The sequence below is a fragment of the Oryctolagus cuniculus genome, chromosome 7 (assembly GCF_964237555.1).
Source record: "Oryctolagus cuniculus chromosome 7, mOryCun1.1, whole genome shotgun sequence".
Lineage (NCBI taxonomy): Eukaryota > Metazoa > Chordata > Mammalia > Lagomorpha > Leporidae > Oryctolagus > Oryctolagus cuniculus.
The window spans coordinates 94,793,263-94,817,138 of record NC_091438.1 but is presented as its reverse complement, the minus strand read 5'-3'; the positions used below and the strand labels follow the sequence as shown (position 1 = coordinate 94,817,138).

Genomic DNA, 23,876 nt, shown 5'->3' with positions numbered 1-23,876 from the left:
CTGTGTGAAGCATATCCTTGAACATCTTTTGTAGGGCTGGATGGGTGGTGACAGATTCTTTCAATTTCTGTTTGTTATGGAAGGTCTTTATTTCACCTTTATTCATAAATGAGAGATTTGCAGGGTATAGTATTCTGGGTTGACACAAAGGATTAGTTCTCTCCCCAGTGTAAGCTCAGATTCCCCAACAACATCTCTCATCAGGTAACCAGGAAGCTCTTATCATGTGGCATCTCCCACACTGACTGCCTAAAGTCCCAGCCTCACCCTGAATCCTCCCACAAGGCCTCAGGCTTTTTCAGAGTCCCGGCACACAAGCCCTCCACAGTCACGAGCTCCTAGTCCCCTGTCAGTTCTCCCCATGAGCATCAGGAGTCTCCACTAGGCTGGTTGCTGGGCACAGACATGAGCTGGCAAAGCTGTTAAGTATGTACAAAATGGTGCCCACTCTATCGGCTTGTTACAGGACACTGTTGTAAAGTGCTCAAGGAGAGATAAACATGTCCCTCTTTATTTTCTTCTCTCGTTTGGCAGGTGCACTATCCCCCATGTGGCTCCAAGCCAGTGGCTTGGGCTACTGTGGTCTGGTCTCACCTCACTTTCTAGTACTGGTGCATAGGCTCTCAGCTGCTAGAGTTCTGAGTTGTGGGCATCCATGCCCTCCACATAGGTCCACTGTGTCCCTCTAATTTGAGTAGTTTCCTCTGCCATTTTCTCCCTAACTATTCCGTAAGACTGCATTCTCTCCACTTTTTTTAAACAATCTTCTCCTAGACTACAGCAGTAAGATCCCTCCCTACTCCACCATCTTGGAACTCTGCCACAACAATCTATTTTAAAGATAAAAAAAAAAAAACACAAAGAAATCAGTCTTCATAAAAGGTAGGATGCATATTTTATTTAACAAATATAATGTGCAACTATAAAAAAACTGTATTTCCTGAGGAATTATAATGATGTACACCTGGATTAAAACCTAGAAAGTACATAGGAAAAAAGAGAAGAAAGAAACAAAGGAAGGAAGGAATAAAGAGAGAGAAAAAGAAAGAGAGAGAGAAAAAAGAGAAAACAGAGAGAAAGGGAAGAAAAAAGGAAAGAAGAAAGAAGAAAGGGAGGAAAAGGGAGGAAGAAAGAAAGGAAAATAGGGAACTCTTTCTACTGAAACAATTTGGGCCCAGGTTATTCTGAGAGAAAATTATCACTGACATTTGTAGAAACTCATAACTTGATGACCAGTTGACTACTGCAATTTATGACAGATGTGTCAAGCTTGATATATTTTATACAGAAATTTAGATAAAGAGATCTATTCCAAACTTGCTACACTACAAATCTGTGTGCATTTAGGAAGATATTGGTAATAAAGAGAACTCTTAACTGCTTGTCACATGATGCACCACTGGTTAAGGATGGTGCCCAGGAGAATCACTCATGATTTCATAAGGACATAGATGACCTGTAGGAGTTGCTGACCAGAAGAACAATCATCAAAGGTCTATTTGTGTCATGAAAGGTTCCATTTCACTCCCTCCTTTCTGAAATAGTCTCTTCTGTTGGGGTTATATGACAGTGCTGTCTGCACAGTCCTGTAGTGTTTGATCTGGGGCACCCTCTCCCTGCACGATAAGGTTCCTTAAGGAACTTTATCCTTTGATCAACAGCAGCACGTTCAGTGCCCAGCACATGTTGGGGACTCTGCCACTGAATAAATTATTGTAAAACTCCCCCTCTTCAGCATCTAAGTATGGGATGTGCATATAAGAATGTTATGTATTTCCCCCATCCTTTGGCCAGTGAAATTGCCCCTTGCCCCAGAAGTTCACCCAGGGGGTTCAGAACACTCCTTACTCCAGGTTCTAGCCATTTCCTAGGGGAAACAAAGACCACTTTCTGATCATCTGGAGTGTGGCTGTTCCTCAAAAGGAAGCACAGGCTACTGCACATTTCACCACCCTGGACTCAGCATCCTAGTCAGTGATTCCCCTGAGGGATACAGCATTGCCTACAAGATCCTTGTCCCTTCACTGCACCCACCCAACCCTGTGCCCTCAGAGCAGTAATAGCAATACTGCTGACTAAGAAAGCATCACCGAGTTTCTCACTGGGATGAAATAAGGCAGACTTTGAGTTAGGCAAACGTCCCATTACACTTACTCTACTTATTCCACCGCACTGTACAATGGTCAATTCCATTGGCTCTGTAGTCAGATTTCCCGGGTTCAAGTCCCAGCTCTGCCGCTTCTTGTTTAATCTTCAGCAAATTGCTTCCCTGTACTATGCTTTGATAGTCTCATTTGTAAAATTGGGATGATAATGTAGTACAGGATTATTTGAAGGATTAATACAATTACACAGAAGGCTCAGAACACTGCCTGGCACATGAAGAGCACTCAATAAATATCAGCTAATTGATCACTCTTGCCTTTATTCTCTCACACTTTAATGCACTCTTTTACTGATCCAGTGTCCCTCACTAAAGTGTAAGCTTTGAGGAGTTCTGCTTTCCCCATTTTTGCATTCTGCCTGGCACAGTGCCTAGAACCCAAGAGTAATTGGGTGTTAAATGAGTGAGGAGATTCTCACCATTTACAAGTGAATGTGTCTTGTCAACCCATGGTGTTCAGTACGGATTCAGTGAATAGCAACAATGTTCCCCACTCTGAACATTCTATGAGCATACCTTTCACTTACTGAGTGATTATTGTGACAGATCCTATGATAAGGCTTGGGTTCAACAATATGCAATTATAATTTCACAGGTCAAATATTGGCAATTTCAAATGTCTCAGTCTAATACTGTGGGTATCTTAATTTTTTAATTCTATCTAGGTAGAATGGAGAGTTTATCCTCAGTTAGAGACGAGAAAACTGAAGTGGTGGAGGTTAGTCTCTCACCAAGTCCCATAGCTAGTAGGTTGTGGAAACAAGGCAGGTGGCTGCCCTCAGGTGCTCTTGATCTGGTTTTGAAGACAGAGCCATGGCTCAGGAAACTCCCAGAGTAGATATAAGAATGAATATATGTAGCACTAAATTAGATCCGATTTCCTGAGGCTGTGCAGGGAACCAGTGTGCCCTGTTCAAAGTTAACAGAGAAGAAGGGCAGGAGCTCTGGGGAAAATCCAACAGTGCAACATTCCTTCAGAACATCATGACTGTCATTTTCTTGTGCACTTCCTGGCCTTGGCCTCAGGCCTTAATTACATGATCTTCAAATAGCAGCTAAAAGGTACTTCTCATTAAACATGAACAAGAGAATGTTTAATTTGTTAGAACGTAGGTGTTCATAGCGCAAATCATGAGTTCAGGGTGTTGAACTGAACACGGCTGTTGGCATTGTCTTCGGTGGACACTACTAGCCAAGGGCCTTCTCAGGACATGTGTTCAATGCAGATGAAGGAAGGAGACAGACCCCCCTGTGATTCCGGGATGAGGTCTGTGACATGAACTTGAGATTTTCAAGGGGTTACAATCTGCATTTCACTTCTCGTGTAATTCCAAGACGCTGTTTGTTTACGGTAAAGGTATTTGTACAGCACTCAAGAATGTTAATATAAATGCTTAACTCACGATAAGGTGAGTTCTGTTTCCACAGCAATTGGCAGTCTAGTCCTTGATTTCACTTGGTGATAACTTTGGATTCGGAGAGTTCTAGTCCTTTAGAAAGTGCGACTTCCTTGTTTGCTAGGTATGAATCCTTGCATAAATTTCTCACCATGTCTAAGCCTCAGTATCCTCATCTGTAAAACAAGTATCAGAGCAACATTGCTGGTTGATGTGTTGTTTTGGTCATTTAACGTCTGCAAAACCCCAGTTCAGTGTTTGACAGGTCATTGCTTGCTTTCTCTATCTCCTGCCTTTTGCTCCCTGTCACCATTGTAGAAGACAATGTGTGGGTCCATGAGGCCAGAGCAGAAGGGAGAAGGAAGGTGGGTGCCCTGTTCCTGAGGCAGGGAAGTGACCTGCTGGTGCCACCTGAGGGTTAAGCCCTTTTGCCCCTGACAATGTCCTTCTCCTCATGCCTTTCAGCCTCTGAAAATGCACTGCAGGGACTGTGCCCTGGTGACCAGCTCAGGGCATCTGCTGCGCAGTCACCAAGGCCCCCAGATTGACCAGACAGAGTGTGTCATCCGCATGAATGATGCCCCCACCCGCGGCTACGGGCGCGATGTGGGCAATCGCACCAGCCTGAGGGTCATCGCCCACTCCAGCATCCAAAGGATCCTCCGCAACCGCCACGATCTGCTCAACGTGAGCCAAGGCACTGTTTTCATCTTCTGGGGCCCCAGCAGCTACATGCGGCGGGACGGCAAAGGCCAGGTCTACAACAACCTGCAGCTGCTCAGCCAAGTGCTGCCGCGACTGAAGGCCTTCATGATCACGCGCCACAAGATGCTGCAGTTCGATGAACTCTTCAAGCAGGAGACGGGCAAAGACAGGTACAGAGGCACAGGGGAGGAGGCGGCTGAGGCGGCAGGGAGGGGAGGACAGATGGTTGTCGGCTGATTCACCACCAGTAAAGCTTCCGCTAAGGGTTTCGTCGCAGCCCTTGCTGATGACGTCATCAGCAGTGGTCACAGGAAGGGTCCTCCTGGTGGCGTGGCTACTCAAGGTAAAATAACAGCAAAGTGAAATGAAGCACTGGGACAATTCTGTGGACAATTCAGGGCCCAATCTTTATGTCTGAGAAAGAAGCTTCCCAGCTGCTGGCCTATATTGGTAGAAAGTGCAATATAATAGCTCTGGTGCATTTCATTTTGCTTGTGTGAACACTAATCAGAAAGAAGTATGTGGGTTTCCTCGTCTCTCCAAAGGCATTTATTCAGTCAAACCAATATTTACTGAACACCAACTACTTGCTCAACAGTGCACCTGGCACTGAGGATACAGTCAAAAGCAAGATCCTGTCCCCCTCCCCCCACAAGAAAAGAAAGGCATAGACATTCACCAGGTAGCGACCAGTGTGCTGAGGGTCATCCAGGGGAAGAGAATGGTGCTGTACCATGCGGAGTAGAGACACACTGCGTGACCTAGGGCCATGTTTTGTAATAACCCAGTCATGAAACTTGAAATCAATGTAGTGACACCCTGAAAGATTATTTTCTAATGGAATAGAATCAAATGGAATGGAAGAGAACAGACAATTTCAGCATTCATCCCACATAGTAAGGCCAAGTATTGTTTCATAAAATTTTATTCCACTTTGTTAGAAACAGATAGATGTCAAGTTCTTTTTGAGGCCAGGAAAAATGTTCTGGAGTTAATGGTATACACCTGTGAATGTGCTTAAAAAAAAAAAAAGAATCACTGAATTACATGCTTAAAAATAAAATGAAATGAAAAATATATAAAGGAATCCTTCAAAATGCTTGTGTTTGCTGGTGCAAAAAAATTTCAAATGTTACACAGTTATTTTGCAATATGTATTTTCTGTGAACTTTTTGAAGATCCTTCATGTAATTCTTAATTATGATTTAAGATGTATTTTTCACCTTAGTTTGAAAATTTTTGAAAATTACTTCTCTAGGAGATAAGGGAAAGATTTTGTCAAAAAGGTGTGTTTAACCTAAGACCCAGACCAAGGAATCCTGTATTTATCCAAGGAAAGAACTGGGAAGAGAAGAGAGAGACCTCCCTAGCATCCAAGAAATCATACATAAGGGAACATGTAGAGGGATGGAGAAAAGCCCCCCATGGCTGCGATCAGAAAGACTGGATGGGGTGGCACAAGGGGAAGTTGAGAGATGAAGGATTACGAGCTGCCCAAACCTAGACGGGATAAAGGACAGCTCGGTGTTGAGAGCAGCGGTATGGAGTTGCCCAAATACATGGCTGTGGGTTGGAGGTCTGGTTCCATCTCTCCCCAGGTGTGTGGCCTTGCTCAGCTTGGCTAACCTTTTAGACACTTGGTGACCTCACATGTGAAAAGAACATGGTGGCCTGTTCCAAAGTTGAACGTCCTTGCTTCTTCAATTCTAAAACACAGGCTCTCTAATCAACGTAGATTTAATCATATCATTCATCTCTCATACAAGAAGAAAAATACTATTGAGCCTGTTTTTATCTTAAATACAGAGATGACTGAAATAAGGAGCATAAAGTACTAAACGCATTGTTTGGAGAACAGAGTCTTAAAGAAAGACTAAAGTCCATTGTCCCCAGATTCTTTGTGTGAAGGAGCTACCTTTTCTACATCCTGGAAACCTCCTGACTGTGACTTCGTGAGGGCTGGCAGGAGTGGGCTGGAGTTTGGTAGAGACAGGAGAGAGAAAGCTGCTGTTGGCACATGGAGGGCCCAGCAAACCCCAGGCTAGCTCTGCCATTGGGTCTCTCTGGCCATCCTGGTCACCAGCACAATATGCCACAAAATCCAAGCAGGCATTGCCCTTAAAACCCACAAATACAGAGACTGCCCATCAGTTGAGTGAGTCCTTAGCCAAGAAAGCATTTTATAAGGGACAAAGGAGTGGAATGTGCCTGGAATTATTTCGTTTTTTATCTTGTTGGAAAATTCAAAATCAGTAGAAACTGCCTGTTCAATAGGAAACACTTGTTTCTTTCATTTTTTTTCAGGGTAATGACTATTTGCTAAATTAAACTTCTTGTGAAACTCTGCTGCAGGGTTAGCTATTTAGGATAATTACACATTGCTCTAGATCTCCTATAAGATTTTTTATTTTAAATTCATCATTTAAAGACTTGGCCACTTAGGATCTTTAAGAAATAATCCCATATCAAGAAAAAGCCTAGGGGGCTGGCACTGTGGTATAGTAGGCTAAGCCTCCACCTGCTGTGCCGCCATCCCATGTGGGTACTGGTTTGTGTCCCAGATGCTCCTCTTCTGATCCAGCTCTCTGCTTATGGCCTTGGAAACCAGTGGAAGATGGCCCAAGTGCTTGGACCCCTGCACCCATGTGGGAGAACCTGGAGGAAGCTCCTGGTTCATGGCTTTGGATCAGCCCAGCTCCAACTATTGTGGCCATTTGGGGAAGGAACCAATATTTGTAAGATCTTTCTCTCATCTCTCCCTCTCCCTGTCTGTAACACTACCTCTCAAATAAATAAATAAAATCTTTAAAAGACAAAGCCTACTCACTAAAGTCTGACCATGTCTATGTCTCTGGTAGTCCCAGCTGATGAGAAAGGAGCCAGATTTTCATGGATTGGCTACTGCGATTCTTTCTGCAAGCATCCACCTTACTTAGGGCCACACAGTCCCTACTCAGGAGAATCACACTTACGATTTGTAGAGTGACTAAGTACATGCTACTTCTACAAACTGTGCCAGTCACCTTTAGGAAACTGTCTTTCAAAAGTTAGTACTGTACTCACCCAATACTTTTATGTGTCTACATTCTTGACTGGTAGCCTGCTGTAATATAAGCTGAAAAAAGCAAGTCAGAAACAGCCCTTCACAACAAAGTTAAATCTGTAAATTAAAGCACAAAAGACTTAGTTTGTGACAGTATTTCCTCTGTGTGTGGTTTTTCTCAAAACCCAACAAAACGGTAGCATATATTGAAGTTACAAGGAGTGTGGAATATCTAATTTGCATATTTCAAGATCAGAACATTCATTTCAGACTAATACTTTGAAGACATTGGATTATTCAGTAAGTTTGGATTTATAGAAGTTTGATTATACTTAAAACTGGAAGGGGAAAATGGCTCAGGAGCAATCTGCAATTAAGAAGCATGACAAATGACATAGATGGCCAAGTGGTATTCTTTGATATTAGAAAGTAACTGTACTTGAAAATAACTTTATAATTGAATAAGGGTACATTAGGAAAATATGATTCAGAACCAATATTATAGTAATTAGATAAAGGAAGCATAAATGAAATAACTGCAGGAAGAATATTTCCATAGAGATTATAAATGAGATTCTGGTGGAGCAGAAAGGCCTTTAATTGTAATTTAGTGTGCACTATAGAATTATCAGCTCAGTGTGTTACTTCATCATATAAAAGAATATCTGATAATTTTCCCTAATAAGCACATGACAGCTCTTCATATTCTTTCATTACAGTTGATTAAGTGTAAAAACAGTAGATATTCCTTTGTTGGAAAAAGAGTTCAAATCCTTTTAGGAAGACAGTACAAAGCAGTTGCATTTCTGTAGCACGTGATACCAGAAGGCTATTATTTAGGAAGTCTGAGGAATTTTAAGTGGTGCTTTACAGAATTCTTCACTTTAGTTTCTTTAGTCCTAGTTTGTATTCTTCCCCCATTTTTACTCATGAAGTTTTTTTCTGTAGAGCCACATCTTTCCAGATTCCATGCTGTGGCTGGTGATCCCGCCAGCATTATGCAAAGGAGAGCCAAAAGGATGCCCCTTGGGAAAAATCCCCTTTGGTGTTTCCACTAGCTGTAAATGGGGCTATTGCCTGGATTCCCACATCAGGATCTTGGCAATTCAAGGAAGCTGTCATTCACTTCATGGATCCTACTTCCTCCCGGTTAACGCACTCACTTGGACTAGGTCTAGACCGACTGGTCGAGTTCACTGTCACAGCACAGAAGTGAAGAGAGGTTCTAACTTAAGGGAAGCATTTCTGCCCTTAGCCTTCACCATTCACTCAACTCTGCTCCATCCTGGTTCCTTCAGTCTCGAATGCCTTATGAATATATAGCTCTGCTGAGAACAAAAGGAGTTGTTAATACCTCTGTAAGCTGGAGGCTACTGAATTTTGTAATTAGTGTCCTGACTACTGATGGTGGCTCCTGCAAGAACCCAGCAGCAGAGTGTTGGAAGGACTCTCTTCATGGGTACTAAAAAGCACAGACAGAAATGACTGAATTACTTCATTTGCTCCACCTAAGCAACAAAGATAGAAGGAAGGGATCTGGATGTATCAATACCTCAAGCAGGATGCTTTTCATAGATGGCCTCTCATTTAGTTCCCAAAGAGCCTAGAGGATAGAGCTACCATTTTCCACTTTATAGATAAGAAATCAAGGGTCTGAGATCAGAAATAAGCTGCCTCAGATCATCCAGTTGTCCATGCTAGAACCAGGTAAGATTCAAGCCCATGAGATTCCCATTGTTTTAAGCTTTTTGTATGTATGAGGGGGCTTCAGAATGTCCATAGAAAATTACATTAAAAGATAAGCTTATTTTACTGCAAAAAATAATTTGAAATCCATGCATGGTGTTTTTTAGGACATGCATTTTCCATGAACTTCTAATGCCCCCTTGGCTTCTGAGGACGTTGCTGGGTCAGGACACAGTAGAATGTAGGGGAGCCTGGAGTGAGTGAGCAGGGGCTGAAGAACTAGAAAGGTGAAGCCATGAACTCCAGAATAACCAAAAGTACCCTTGCCTGTCAGATATTTGACAAAACAAAGGATTCCTTAAAATGTTCTCTTTTTTCTTTTTTTCTTCTTTGGTCCTATGTCAAATGGAAATAATGCAAAGTGCTGAACACAAAAATCTTCCTGCTCCTGAAAGAAGGGGGCCACACAGTGCACATAGAAAAGGCTTTCTGCAACTCTGTTATTCACATCACATATGGTGCTATGGCTGGACAAAGGCAGACAGTCTGACCTTGGGGATAAGGTATTTGAAACTGGCTAATGAGGCATGCCATAAGCACTGAAAAAAAAAGTAAAAGTGGCAACCCCCGATGAATTGAAATTAATGTCAGCCGCAGCACAGTGTGGTAGACCAATGAGTTGTTCTCACACGTTCAGTTTAGACCTTGATGTTAATGTCTCCATGGTTATCCATAGGCATGGCACATGGATGAGACTAGGTACTGATTGTGAATGGGCAAAGTAATGAATGGTAGAATGCATGGACTTATTCCTTAAATTTTGTCAGTTTTTGGCCTTCTAATAAAAATGTTCAAAGGGCCCTGAATGTTTGGAGATAAAATACAGCACATATTCATTTAAATATTAGGATTTCTGTGGCCCTTTTTCTCTGGTCTTTAACCTCTTCCTAAATGAGAGTATTCTTCATAAGGAAAGACATTCAATCAGGATGTTGGTATTAATTAGTTTACTTGAAAGCAACCTTTTACTCTGAGATTGATTGAACAACATATTGATTGATATTCACATCCACATGTTTATTCATATTTCATAAGTTCTTCATTATCTAGCCTGCTTTGAGAACTTCTAGTTAGTCAAGCACTCTAGTTACTAAAGAATTGTCATGCAGACATTACCATCTACAAGGAATTGAGTTAGGCTAACACACAACTGAACATCAAAACTTTGGCCATCGACTTTGAGGATGTAGAAGTCCCTTGAGCATCATTTAGTGTCAAAAATCCATCATGATGGAGAATCGATGCCAGTTAACGATTATAGTAATACTGCTAAGATATTTCAATTTGGTGAAATTCCAGATATCTACTAATTGGTGAAAGATAAAGAGCAAGAGCATGTCTGTTTATGGTCAGCCTTACTCCAGGATGGATTCAGGATGGTAGTAGCTATAATTGTGCCTGGTGTAATGATAGTTCTACCAGTTGGCAGGCTTAATTTTGGTTCCTTCCAGGAAGATCTCCAACACTTGGCTGAGCACTGGCTGGTTCACCATGACGATTGCACTGGAACTCTGTGACAGGATCAATGTTTATGGCATGGTGCCTCCGGACTTCTGCAGGTAGGATTTATTCTGTGAATGTAAATCATCAGCAGTGCTGCACAGTGTTTACAAATAATCTGATTCTGAATATCAACCATGAGACATACCTAACTGTCTTCTGGAAGCAATTAATTAGCATGTCCCAAGTTCTGGTTCTAGAAACAACAAACCGCATTTAATTATGTGATATAAAATATTGAAAGCTTTTGTTTGTACTGATGGAGAATTAATCCATCTTGTGGGCTTCATTTATCCTCTGAATATTTATCACCTGAAAGTAGTGCAATAATTGACATAATACTAACGAAGAACAAGCATTAAGAAATATCAGTTTTATTCTCATTTGAAAGGATGTGATAATTTTCTAATGAACTAAAGAGGGCAATTCCTTTGACAGTGAGGCCTGCTTTCTAAAATTAAAATACTCCTCCAGGCTCCTTTCCCTTGCCACACCAATAGCCTCAGTTTGTACTTTTATGGCCAAAAACACCAGCAAATTATTTTGATGTATCTCTTTAAAGGAAATATGCTGGCCGGCGCCGCGGCTCACTAGGCTAATCCTCCGCCTAGCGGCGCCGGCACACCGGGTTCTAGTCCCGGTCGGGGCGCCGGATTCTGTCCCGGTTGCCCCTCTTCCAGGCCAGCCCTCTGCTGTGGCCAGGGAGTGCAGTGGAGGATGGCCCAGGTGCTTGGGCCCTGCACCCCATGGGAGACCAGGAAAAGCACCTGACTCCTGGCTCCTGCCATCGGATCAGCGTGGTGCGCCGGCCGCAGCGCGCCGGCCGCGGCGGCCATTGGAGGGTGAACCAACGGCAAAGGAAGACCTTTCTCTCTGTCTCTCTCTCTCACTGTCCACTCTGCCTGTCAAAAAAAAAAAAAAATAAAATAAAAATAAAAATAAAAAAAATAAAAAAAATAAAGGAAATATGCGCACATCTCTATCGCTACCTAAGTCCCCTCTGGGAATATTTGTATTCAGAGTTTGGTGTGTTCCAACAGATTCTCTGAGTGAAATTCAGGGCCTGATTTGCGGAAGTCCACTAATCACCCATAATTGAAAGTACTGCAGACAATCAATTAAAAAAATTCCCTAATTTTCAGGAATGCCTATTGCCCTGATCTTCAAGTGGTCAGACTTGGGATGCGGGACATTTTTAAACTTGCTCATTAAAATGTATGCTTGCCTAAACTTTCATGTGTTTTAAACCTAACAAGAACACAAAGGCTCTGGGTCTTCAGGCAAAAACTAGAAAGTCAAGGTCTAAAGCCAAGATGAGAAAGGGCACTTAACCATGTCTGTGTTGGTCTGTTTGCTGTTGCTATGTAATGGAAGACCAGAGACTGGGTCGTTTATAAAGAACAGAGGTTTATTCAGGTCATGGTTCTAAGGCTGCAGGGTCCAAGGTTAAGGGGCTGCATCTGCTATTGGGGACATAGTGCGGAGTCTGGAGTAGCCCGGGGCACCTTAAGGCAGGAAGGACACATTCAGGAAGAACAGAGCCAAACCAGCTTTAATGACAGACCCACCCTAGAGATAACTCCTTAACTCATCCATCTCCATTCACAAGGGTAAATCTGTCATGACCTAATCTAAAAATCCCACCGTCTACCTCTAAACTCCTCACAATGGAGATGAAATTTCCCCCTTGAGTTTGGGTGAGGACATTCAAACCATGGCAACAGCATTAGCATTTTGCCACTTTTTATAGCCTAAAGATCCAAAGCAACAGCAGTGCCAACTTATAAAAGGTCACAGAGGAGAAGGGAAGGTAGGGATGAAGCCAACTTTTGATGGGTTTCCTATGCCGGGGCCCGACTGACGACTGACTGCCCAGGAGTGAAGGCCAGCCTGGCACTTACCAGACTAGTGTGACCTTGAGCAATCACTTGATCTGTCTACGTCTCAGCTTCCTCAGCTGTACAAGTGGGTGTGATGATGACAACAGACTCTGCCTCAGAAGGTCGGGGGCGGATACACCAAGTGAATACAAGTGAAGTGTTTGCAACAGCACCTAGGACATATCAAGCACGAGGCAAGTAGCTTGGATCCTCACCCAGTTCCTCAGCATTTAATTCACTGGCTTTGTTTCTTTTTTAAACAGTGTAGGTGCAAAAAGTAGGTAGCATGCCATAAAGAAGCAATCTGCCTCTGCAGACCAACAGGCTAACAAAGGCAGTAGGGCAACACTTACAGACATGCAAGGACCTGTCAACACTGACGGTTTTACAGCAGATGTAATTACATACTGTTGCCATTAGGATGCCAGAAAGAGAAAGCATGAATAAATTGAAATGTTAATGACTTAGAGTGTTCAAAGAGTATTCCTTTATCATGGAAAACAAATGAAAGTCAAGTTAACCTGTCATTTCTCTAACTCAGAATTAGTTCATTAGGACTTCCTGTACAGTAGGATGGAAACAATTCATTGAATGATACTAACAAGGAAATTAAGATAATGTTTGTCAAAAAAAAAAAAAAGATAATGTCAAGGCACCATATGTTGCCACCAGCTCTGAGTTTCTGTTCCTCAGCTACCATCAGAAAGATCCCATAGCCATGTGCACAAGACAATGTTCAGCAAGAATGGTTCAAAAGGATGCCTATGCCCAGCTTCTGCCGGAATGCATGGAGGAGAGGCTTAGGGCTGGAGAGTGCATCCTGCTCTTCCCCTCCAAGCCATCATGATGCCAGTCTGGCGGAGGCTCAGCAGGGAAGCCCAGAGCAGCAAGACTGATGCCCTTGTTCCTCACATCTTCACTTTTTAAAAAGATTTATTTTTTTATTTGAAAGATAGAAGCATAAAAAGAAGGAGGGGGAGAGAGAGAGAGAGATCATCCAACCACTGGTTCATTCCCCCAAATGGCCACAACATCAAGGGTTGGACCAGGCTGAAGCCAGGAGCCAGGAGCTTCCTCTGGGTCTCCCATGTGATTGCAGGGTCTCAAGCACTTGAGCCATCTTCCACTGCCCTCTCAGGTGCATTAGCAGGGAGCTCGATCGGAAGTGGAGCATCTGGGACTTGAACAGGCACCATATGGGATGCCAGCATTGCAGGCAGAGGCTTAACCATCCATGCCACAGCACTGGCCCCACTTTAAATAAATACATCTTTGAAAAAGAGAGACAGAAAATTTAGAGAAAAAGATTTAAAAATAGACCAGAACACGTGCCTACTACAGGCACACACACACAAAAAAAAAAAAAAAAAAAAAAAAGACCATGGGCAAAAAAAAAAAAAAAAAAAAAAAAACAAAGTGACCACAGTCACTTACCACTTACCATGTGACTGTGAAAGGAAGCAGCTTTTGCAATACTCATGTAAGAGTCCAAAGACCTTTACAAACAGTATCTGCCATGTGAGAATGAAATACTAATGTATAAGTCCTGCTACCAGTCTATTGCCCTGTTGTCTTTATTTTAAAAGAAGCTGAGAACTATTAGAGACCCAAAGCATGATCCATGTGCCATGAGATCTAGAACCTAAGGAGATAAGATATCACCACCAGGACCCAAATAGACTAGGCACAGTTTTGTGACAGAGCACAGCTGAAACTAGTCCAGCGTGCTCAAACATAACCTCATGGAGGGCAGGGAGCTCTGTGTGTTTGGTTCAGGACTGGGACCCTACTGCACAGAGCTGTAGATCTGTACTGTCCCAATATACAGCAGATGCTTCCCAATTATTAAGTCATTCAGTAACTTCATCCTCTTCTCTCTCTTTAGTGCTGTGGTGGAGGGTTTTGTATATGAATGAAAAATAACCATGTTGGTTTCTCAGAAACTGTGATCTTGGCAAAGTTATCTGACCTCACTGAGCCTTAGAGGCCCTGGCAAGTTACTTAATGACTGTGTCCTGAAGTCTTAGCTTCTGTGTCTGTAGAATGCTGAGGATGATATTTGCCTTGAGAGTTTCTCTGAGAGTTCCAGGAGATGGTAGAGGAGGAGTGCCTAGCGCTCTGCCAGGGTATGTTATTCACACAGAAAGTTACCAGGGCAGGAGGATTTGGTGATATTCAAGTGTGGGTATGCATTAGCACAATTTACAGAAGAGCCCAAGAGCATGAATGATCAATGCTCATCGGTGAGGGGGGCCTGGTTCCTGAGAAGGGAGGGCTACATGTTATCTTTGTGTGAACAGGACCTCAATTTTCTTTCCCATTGAGAATTGGCTTCCCATGGCCCCCAGCTCCTTGTGGGACATCATGTGGACTGCCCACAATGTACCCAGTCATTCTGTTGCTTCTCTGAAGTTCCCTGTCCCCCAGTGGACTGAAAGTTAGCCACACAATCCATGATTTCAGCAAGGAAATGGAGAGCCAACTGTTCATTTTTGGCAGTTTCTGAACTTAAGATGCAATTAGTGCCCTCAAAAGAAGTCATTAGCTAAATATATCACAGAGACTTTCATTCATTCCACTAACTCATGCTGGGCACTGGGGAGGTAATCAAAGACACATGAGGCAGTCTCTGCCTGCAGTGCCCCAAGTCTCACTGGACCACAATCCAGTCATGAGGGACAGTGGTGCTCATGAGAAAGAGAAGAAAAAATATTCACTCTCTGCCTATCAGACCACTGAGTTCTCTTGGAACATCTGCCTCTGGCTTTGAAGTGGACTTGGAGGAATCTGCATTTCTCTGCAGCCAAAGAACCTGAGATTCCCCCCACCCACACCCAACTTGATCAACAACGGACTCCCTTGGATCTGTTTTACAAATGGGCTCTTGTGATTTCTTCCCAGTGAAAGATCCCTTGGTAGATAAGGACTTTGACAACCTCTGGAGTAAGATGCAATCGTGCTGCTTTCTGGCCTAAATTAAATTCTCACACATTTTTCAGGAGAGTTTACTCATCACCTCCTTACTGCCAGGAAGATTGAGCACAGAGAAACAAAGCACTATACTTGCCCTGTGGTGGTGCCCAAAGGGATGGTCAGCGACCGACCTGGTCCTGAGTGAGGGGATGCAGAAGGGAGGGAGGAGGAGCCTGAATTATACTCTGGGGGAGAGAAAGCAGCTAAGCAGGCCCCAAGTGCTTGATCTCCCAGACAGCCTGGGTAGAATGTTCATCCTTACCAAGCTGGAACTGTCATTTTCCATCCAGCTTGCCTGGAGGTCTGGCCACCTCAGCCCACCCAAGGGCCTGAGTTACTTCCAGCCGTCAGTCATTTGTTGGCAAGAAAACTTCGAGTAGCCCCTAAAACTGTCAGGCACGTAGATTCTTTGGCAAGAATGATATCCCCATATTCATATTTAAAACCACCCGTGGAAGTAGAGGCCAGGGTGGCAGATGAGTGACATTTCTTACTCAACCTGGCAGAGTCTAATAATGACCAAAAGTCACTTGAGCAGGAAGCTCATTTGCTTCTATAAAACCTCCTGCTTCTCTCCCACTCTGGTCTTCCTCCTCACCAACCATCCCTGTGCTGCTAGATACCACCACAAATCTGGCCCTGTTACTTCAAGGTTTTCACTTGTTCCCTCAAAGCTTTTAGGACAGAGTTCACACTCCCTAGCTTAGCACATGAGCCCTTCAGAATTCTGTTTCTGCGTGCTGCTCTAATCACATTTCTGTAGTCACAGATATATCTTAGCCATTCTGAAAAGCTTATCAAAAAAACTCACCCTACAGACACCAGTCCCGATGCCCTTGCCCTGAAGAGCTCATCCCCCCAGTTTCTTCTTTGTTTAAGATTCATTTATATTTATATGAAAGGCAGAGTTAGAGGGGGAGGAGAGAGAGAAAGAGAGAGAGAGAGAAACTTCCATCCCCTGTTGCACTCCCCCAAGTGGTAATAACAGCCAGGACTAGGCCAGACCAAAGCCAGGACCCCAGATCTCATTCAGTCTCTCACATGTGTGTAGGGGATCAAGCACTAGAATCACTTTCCACTATATTCCCAGGTGCATTAGCAGGGAGCTGGATCAGAAATGAAGCAGCTGGGAATCAAACCACACCTACCAAGGAACAGAGGACTGGGCCTAGTTTGTGATCCCTCTACATGTGTCTCTGGAGTCCTGCGAGCATTAATCATGCCATGAGAAGTGGACATAACATGATATCACTTACAATTTTGGTGGTGGTTCACAAAGAAAAGTCGGAAAGCTCAGACTCTGGAACATTAACAATGACTATCTCTGGGTCAGGGAATAAAGATAAGGTAAATTTTGTTTACAAAAAAAAAATAAATAAATAAAAGCTCATTCTGGATGCCAGCATTGTAGGTGGTGTCTTAACCCACTGTAACACACCCCACGTTTTTTAATCTACCTGATGACCATTCTTTACTATAATAATAATGGCTGACATTTTGTCTGCATAGCTCATGCCAGCTCTGTGCTTAGCATGAACACATGCATTCTTTCATTGAAGTTTGTTTTAATAATCTTATGAAAAAGACATTTTACTCTCACCATTTTAATTTTTTTTTATTTATTTATTTATTTATTTTTGACAGGCAGAGTAGACAGTGAGAGAGAGAGACAGAGAGAGAAAGGTCTTCCTTTGCCGTTGGTTCACCCTCCAATGGCCGCCGCTGCAGCCGGCGCACCGCGCTGATCCGATGGCAGGAGCCAGGATCCAGGTGCTTTTCCTGGTCTCCCATGGGGTGCAGGGCCCAAGCACCTGGGCCATCCTCCACTGCACTCCCGGGCCATAGCAGAGAGCTGGCCTGGAAGAGGGGCAACCGGGACAGAATCCGGCGCCCCGACCGGGACTAGAACCCGGTGTGCCGGCGCCGCAAGGTGGAGGATTAGCCTATTGAGCCACGGCGCTGGCTACTCTCACCATTTTACATATGAGGCTAAAAGGCATGAGACAGCTAGCCAAGGTCATGGAACAGATAAGTTGCAGAGCTAGCTAGGATTTTAATCCAGGACTCCTGTGCTCAAAAGCACATCTATAACCTTTCATTCCACTGTGTCAGAGACAGCAGCTGCTCCTCTTCACACCCTCCCTGACTGCTGACTTGAACCAGACCTTCTGGGTGCGATGGGCCTTCCTCTGTTTCCACCTGCCCCATCTCCCTTGTTTGCCTCTGGGCTCCTGGGAGGAGGGGCATGACTCAATCGCCGTGTGTGTCTGGCACACAGTTTATACTCAATATAGATTGGTTCAACAATAGATAACAAAAAGATTTTTTGGGGGGTGTTTGAGAGATTAATTCTAGACTTATTATCATAATGCCAAAAGTGCTAGGTGAATGAAAAATGTAATGAGCAAATGGCAAATTCATATTTTGAGGGATCCCCAGAAGTCAATGGTGGCCATCATGTTTTATTGCAAGCCACCGCCAGCCTGGAATTCTCAGAGAAGAGTTCAGGCATCAGCCCCTCCCCCCACCTCCCGCCCCACCTGCCTTCATCACCAGACTTCGGGCTCATCAGTGTTCTGAAAACTGGAGAATATTAATGCCATGTTGCACTGAGAGAGCATCAAAATATATTATTCTGTGGATAGTAGGCCCTTAAATCTTGCCATCTCCACACAGGAAGCTCAATCCATCCTCTCTGGATGGACTATAAATTGCAGTGAAAAGGTCTGTTATCATTGCTTTCCAAACTAAGTTACGGTGCGTATTTTTAATCTCATTCTCCATTGTAAATTATTTGTGATGATAATGGGTCTAGCATTTAAATTCCACCTAATAATCTTATTTCCAGTCATACTTAGCACATTACCAAGTTTACAACTCTCTGTTACCCATCATTTCTTCAGTATTAATTAGTGGGGTAATGATTCAGAGTGATCACTGTCATGGAACTAAATTAATATTTCATCCATAATGTGAAGGACATCTCAAAGGTATCATGAATGCCAGAGAGTTGATTCTGCTGGAATTATTACTTAGTGAACATTAATAAAGCTGCCAGTGTCAGTGACAGGGAGAGTTCCTACTTGGTGACAGTCTGCCCTGCAGAAGGGGGTGCTCTCAGAAGGTGGTGTGGAATAGTAATATCCCCCAGTGGCTTACAGTCTACGGCATATACTTCAAATATACTGAGGCATTTCTTCCTCAATGCTTATGGTTTCTTCCAACTTTGGTCAACTCTTTCCAGTCCCTGGGTTGTGGGCACCATTGTTCCACTATGAGATGTATGGCACCGCCTGAGGGGCCTGGGTGGGGCTCAGGTGATTCACTCTGTCTCTTTGCTATAGGCTCTTGATGTCCTGTGTGTCCCAGACCCACAAGTGTCATTCCACAGGCTTCCAAGGTATGCAGCTGTGATACTTTTTTTTTTTTTTTTTTGGACAGGCAGAGTGGACAGTGAGAGAGAGAGAGAGAGAGAGAGAGAGAGAAAGGTCTTCCTTTGCCGTTGGTTCACCCTCCAATGGCCACTGTGGCCGGCGCACCGCGCTGATCCAAAGGCAGGAGCCATGTGCTTCTCCTGGTCTTCCATGGGGTGCAGGACCCAAAGACTTGGGCCATCCTCCACTGCACTCCGGGGCCACAGCAGAGAGCTGGCCTGGAAGAGGGGCAACCGGGACAGAATCCGGCACCCCGACCAGGACTAGAACCCAGTGCGCCAGCACTGCAGGCAGAGGATTAGCCTATTGAGCTGTGGCGCCGGCCCAGCTGTGATACTTCTTAAAGAGGCTCTAAGGGCAAGAACTCAATCAAAAACACTGAAGTTGGCCAAGTGAATCTCATGGGCCTGAGACAGGCGTTTAGGAAGGGCTGCTGTTGAACATTTTCATCTGAATGCTACATGCTATCCCTAATGGCTGCCCATACAGCCCAATTGCAATACAAGCCAGCCACTTGACAGCTGTTAATGCAACCATTCTTCAAACACTTCCTACCTACAATAGGCAGGTACCATGCCAAGAATCGAAATGTGTTTAGAGTGTCTGAGAGTAGAGAGAGAGAGAGAGAGAGAGAGAGAGCGAGAGAGAGGCAAAGACCACATGCTGTCTTTGGGATATGTTTCCATTTTTGATGGTCAAGCCACAAACCCAGGAACAGGGTCAACCTTCGATGGTATTCTAGGGGAGAAAAAGTAAGTTCCTTCCCTCACCCACCAGCAGGTTCATGGTTGAGCTCCTATACCCAAAGAGTAACAACAGAAAAACAAGCACATTTACTTAATATGAGTTTTCTGGGACATTGGAGTCTTCAGAAATGAAGACCCTAAGAAAGAGGGATCCATGGGACTGGTGCTGTGGCATAGCGGGTTAAAGCCCTGGCCTGTGGCACCGGCATCCCATAGGGGCACTGGTTCAAGTCCTGGCTGTTCCACTTCTGATCCAGCTCCCTGCTAGTGCACCTGGGAAGGCAGTGGAGGATGGCCCAAGTCCTTGGGCCCCTGCACCCACATGAGAGACCCAGAAGAAGCTCCTGATTCCTGGCTACAGATCAGCTCAGCTCCAGCCATCGCAGCCATTTGGGGAGTGAACTAGAGGATGGAAGACCTCTCTCTCTGTCTCTACCTCTCTCTGCAACTCTGTCTTTCAAATAAATAAAATAAATCTTAAATGAAAAGAAGAGAAAAAAGAGGGATTCATACATATTTTATACAAAGATGCTGAAAAAGTCAATAGATGTGGAGAAATATGGTTGGACAAAGAGTATGTGATCTACTGGTAATAAACTGAGAGGTGGGAGATTTTACAAGGCCTGTTTGTTAAGATTCTTCTTGCCACCTCTGTGTCTTCAAGAATAAGACTGTTCCTTCACTTTAGGATATGTCCATAATGAAGGGATTTTTTTAATCTTCTTTAGAAGAAGGTCAGAGAATTCTTTTGTGTTCTGTTTTAAAGGAGAAGGATGAGGGAAAAATGAGAACAAATGAGATTCAAGTGTGGAATGTTACAAATATTCAGCTGCCCCTGCTGCCATGAATATTAGTGGGGAGAACTGTAATGAGTGTGAGGCCTCTGTCTGACATCCTCTCTTACCAGCTCCACAGAGCGGGCACCACACACAGGGCACCTCTGCAGCAAGGACCTTGAAAGAATGAGGCACGATCATGTGCCACTGCTGCTCCCACAGAAGCCTCAGGCTGCCATTAAATACAGAATCCCCACCCACAGGACAGGAGTTCTGTTAAGACCCACAACTTCCCTGTTGATAGTACACGGTCTGCTGGCAACAGGTCTTGATCCATATCTGGCTCTGAAACATCTGCAGCTTTCCTGTGCCTGGGTTTTCGCATCTGTAAAATAGGGGTGGGGATACTACCTTTCTTAGGGGAAAGTTGTGAGGATTACCATATGTGGAGTGTTGAACCCTGCACTCTAGCCTGACATGGTCGAGGGTGTGTGCCCAAAGCCAGGCACAGAACTCTCTACTTGGGTGCCAGGCGTTCATTATCAAACAGGAGCAGCAAAACGTGCCTTAGAGGGAAACAGAGACGTAAAGGCGAGCCTACGAGGGCCCTTCCGAAAGCTCATGGGAAATACATAATATAAAACAACTACACATCAACTTCAAACTATTCTGCACAAAATAAATTTTAATTTTAATTCCATTTCCCCACAAACATTTTGAAGGGTCCTCATATATTTATTATAAAGATACATATTTTATATATATTTTTGCTTCAACTCATTTTAAGGCACAGAAAAATTCCAAAAGTGGCAGAATTCATAGACCCTTTTTCCAGCTTCTTCTGATGTTAATGTTTTGCATAACTGTGGGTCAGTTATCAAAAGCAAGAACATCAGTACAAGACTCAACTGAATGACTGGCTTTATTGAGATTTTTACCTATTTTTCCCCTAATGTCCTTTGTCTCCTTTAGGACCTAATCAAGGTCCCTTTGCACTTACTTATCATGTCTCTTTAATCTCTCCAAATCTGTCCTTGTCCTCCATGACCTTGACTCTTTCTAAGAGTACTGGTCAGGATGTTGTAGAATGTCCTTTGCTTTGGGTAACTTCCCCATGAGTAGATTGAGGTTATGCTTTCTTAGGGAGACTGCCACAGAAGCAATGAGCCCTCCTCAGCATCTCATATCAGGAAGTACATAATGTCAGTAAGACTTATCCTGGCAATGGCGACTTTGATCGCTTGGTTAAAGTGATGTCTGTTAAGTTTACCCATTCTAAAGTTCTGAGTTTTCCCTTGCAATTCATAAATACCTTCGGGGAGAAATTTTAGGAGTATGCAAATAATATATTTCTCTTCATTTCCCCCTCTCAAAATATTCTGTTCATTGGTGCATCTTGCCCACTACAATTGCTGCTCTGTTCTACGGGTGATGTTCTATTCCTTCATTCTTTCTGCATTTATCCGCTTCTATAATGAAATGCTGTTTCTTCTCCTCCCTTATTTATTTATTCAGCTATTTACTGAAATCATCAAGGACTCATAGATATTTATTTCATTTTATAGATTTTATAACTCAATGCTACCATTATTTATTTTGATGCTATGGCACTTTTTAAAAATATCCCTACCTGGGACCCTTACCAAATCACGTAAACCAAAATCTATGGTTGTGGAGTGCATGCATGGTGCTTCTTTCAAGTTCTCTGTCTGCACTAAATATTAGCTGCTTCACTCTCCCCTCTACTTTCTCTTTAAGAAAAATCTTTATTTGCACATTTAGCAGTATTTGTTCCTGCACTGGAGGTTAGCACACCGGTGCCCATATTCCTGTCTACCCTCAGCCCACACTCCTCTCCTTTGGCTTCTCTTGGCCCCAAACAGGAGCTTAGGCACCAGAATCCTTCCTTTCACAACAGCCTCCTCCTGTGGAAATTCTGCTGATGTTTTCAGTGGTTTTCACTGTAGTCAGGTGGAGGGAGAAAAGGCAGCTTTTAGAAAGGTGGGCTTGAGAAAGACCTCAGGAATTAGGACCTTAAGCTCTCAGGGCCTGAGAGCTGGTCCTGCAGTTCCTGGCTCTGCCTCTCCAAGTCCAGCAAAGCACTTTTCAGCCAGGTGGACAAAATTTCCAGTGTAACAACAACTCTCAGTTACACAAATAACTTATTTGGATATCTCTGAAATCTTAACAACCAAATACAGAAATTCAATTCTCCCTTTAGGTGACCAATATAGAGCCAGGTAAATTTCCATTGAAAGAGATGGTCTTCCTGAATAAGGAAATTGATCCTATAGCATCCTTTAGCTGGTTTCCAATTACCTTCTATTCCTAGATGTCTAATCAATCTCCTGATATTTTTAGAAACCTAATTGTTTCTTTAGTCAGACTGATGCCAATAATGTGTCCAAAACTTAGATGGACCGGATTTAGAGACTGCCTTGTGATTGAACAGGAGCTTAACCCTAAGTATACCATGGCAGGCTGACCTTGGCAGCTTACCCAAATTATGCTACATGAATCTGGGGAAATTTGTCTCAGAACTTTCTCTTCCTTTTTGTTGACTTCCTTCTTTATACTGGACTGCTCCTAGCAGTATTTTCTGTATTTATAACACATCTATTAAAATGTTACAGGGATCCCAGTTCTAAAGTAAGTAAATTAGTGAACTATGCAATAATCAGACAGGCAAGTCCACAGTTTTACAATAGAACACAGAGATTTCTGAGATAGGCATGTTGGAGATGCAAAATATTAATTCAATACAGTATCCAAGGTGGAATGAGAAATGTCTTGATGCTACATGACAAAAAAAATCTCTCTTCTTGGAAGAACTTTACCCTGAGAGGAGAAGCCACTCAAATGTTTATTGTCAGAACCACAAACTCGATACCCTTCATGATAAAAGACTTCAATCTTTGACCCCAGTAAAGTTGCTGCTTTAAACGCCATTTGTGTATTGATCTCCTCTGAAAACACAGGTAGGTGTCCAGCAGGAGGAGAATCAGGGTGGGGGTGGGGAATCAAGTTATGAGAACTGCAGGAGAGCCTAAGCAACTGGAGAGGGAACCCCAGGTCATCAGCCTTGAAAGGTGATTCTTCTGAAGCTGGGCAGCCTGCGCCTTTTCTCTTTTTGTGCTCTTCAGCAAGGTGTACTGGTGAGCAAAACTCAAGATAGAAAGATTGTCCTCTGAGAAACCTTGACTAACCTTTTCATCTACTCTTTAAAAGACAGAAAAAAATGGGGTAGACATAGAGTGGAGACCAGTCTTAGATCAGTACTCTTTGGGAGTTAAATAGTCTGCTAACCCTTCAACAAGGGCATCTACCACCACCATCCTGGCATGTTATTCCTGTATACACTGCCTTAAAGAAATGAGCCAATGTTTCTTGTTTGAGGCTGAGATGGGGATATAAAGGCCAAAAGTTGTTGGGATTGCCAGACTACCAACAAGAGATTGACAACTTAAAATTTTTGGACTGACTTAATGTTCACTATGAATATGCATGGATTT

The 23,876-nt window shown here is 43.4% G+C and overlaps 1 protein-coding gene across 3 annotated transcripts in view; it reads left to right on the top strand.

The window, feature by feature from the left end:
* Window positions 1–23,876, top strand: part of ST6GALNAC5 (ST6 N-acetylgalactosaminide alpha-2,6-sialyltransferase 5) — a 215,630-nt gene that overhangs the window by 184,387 nt on the left and 7,367 nt on the right. The window contains exons 3-4 of one of the 3 annotated variants that reach the window (XM_002715552.5): window positions 4,027–4,436; window positions 10,507–10,614. In XM_002715552.5, the coding sequence (XP_002715598.1) occupies window positions 4,027–4,436; window positions 10,507–10,614 (518 nt within the window). The other 2 variants (XM_051856348.2, XM_070078237.1) reach the window with 2 other exon arrangements.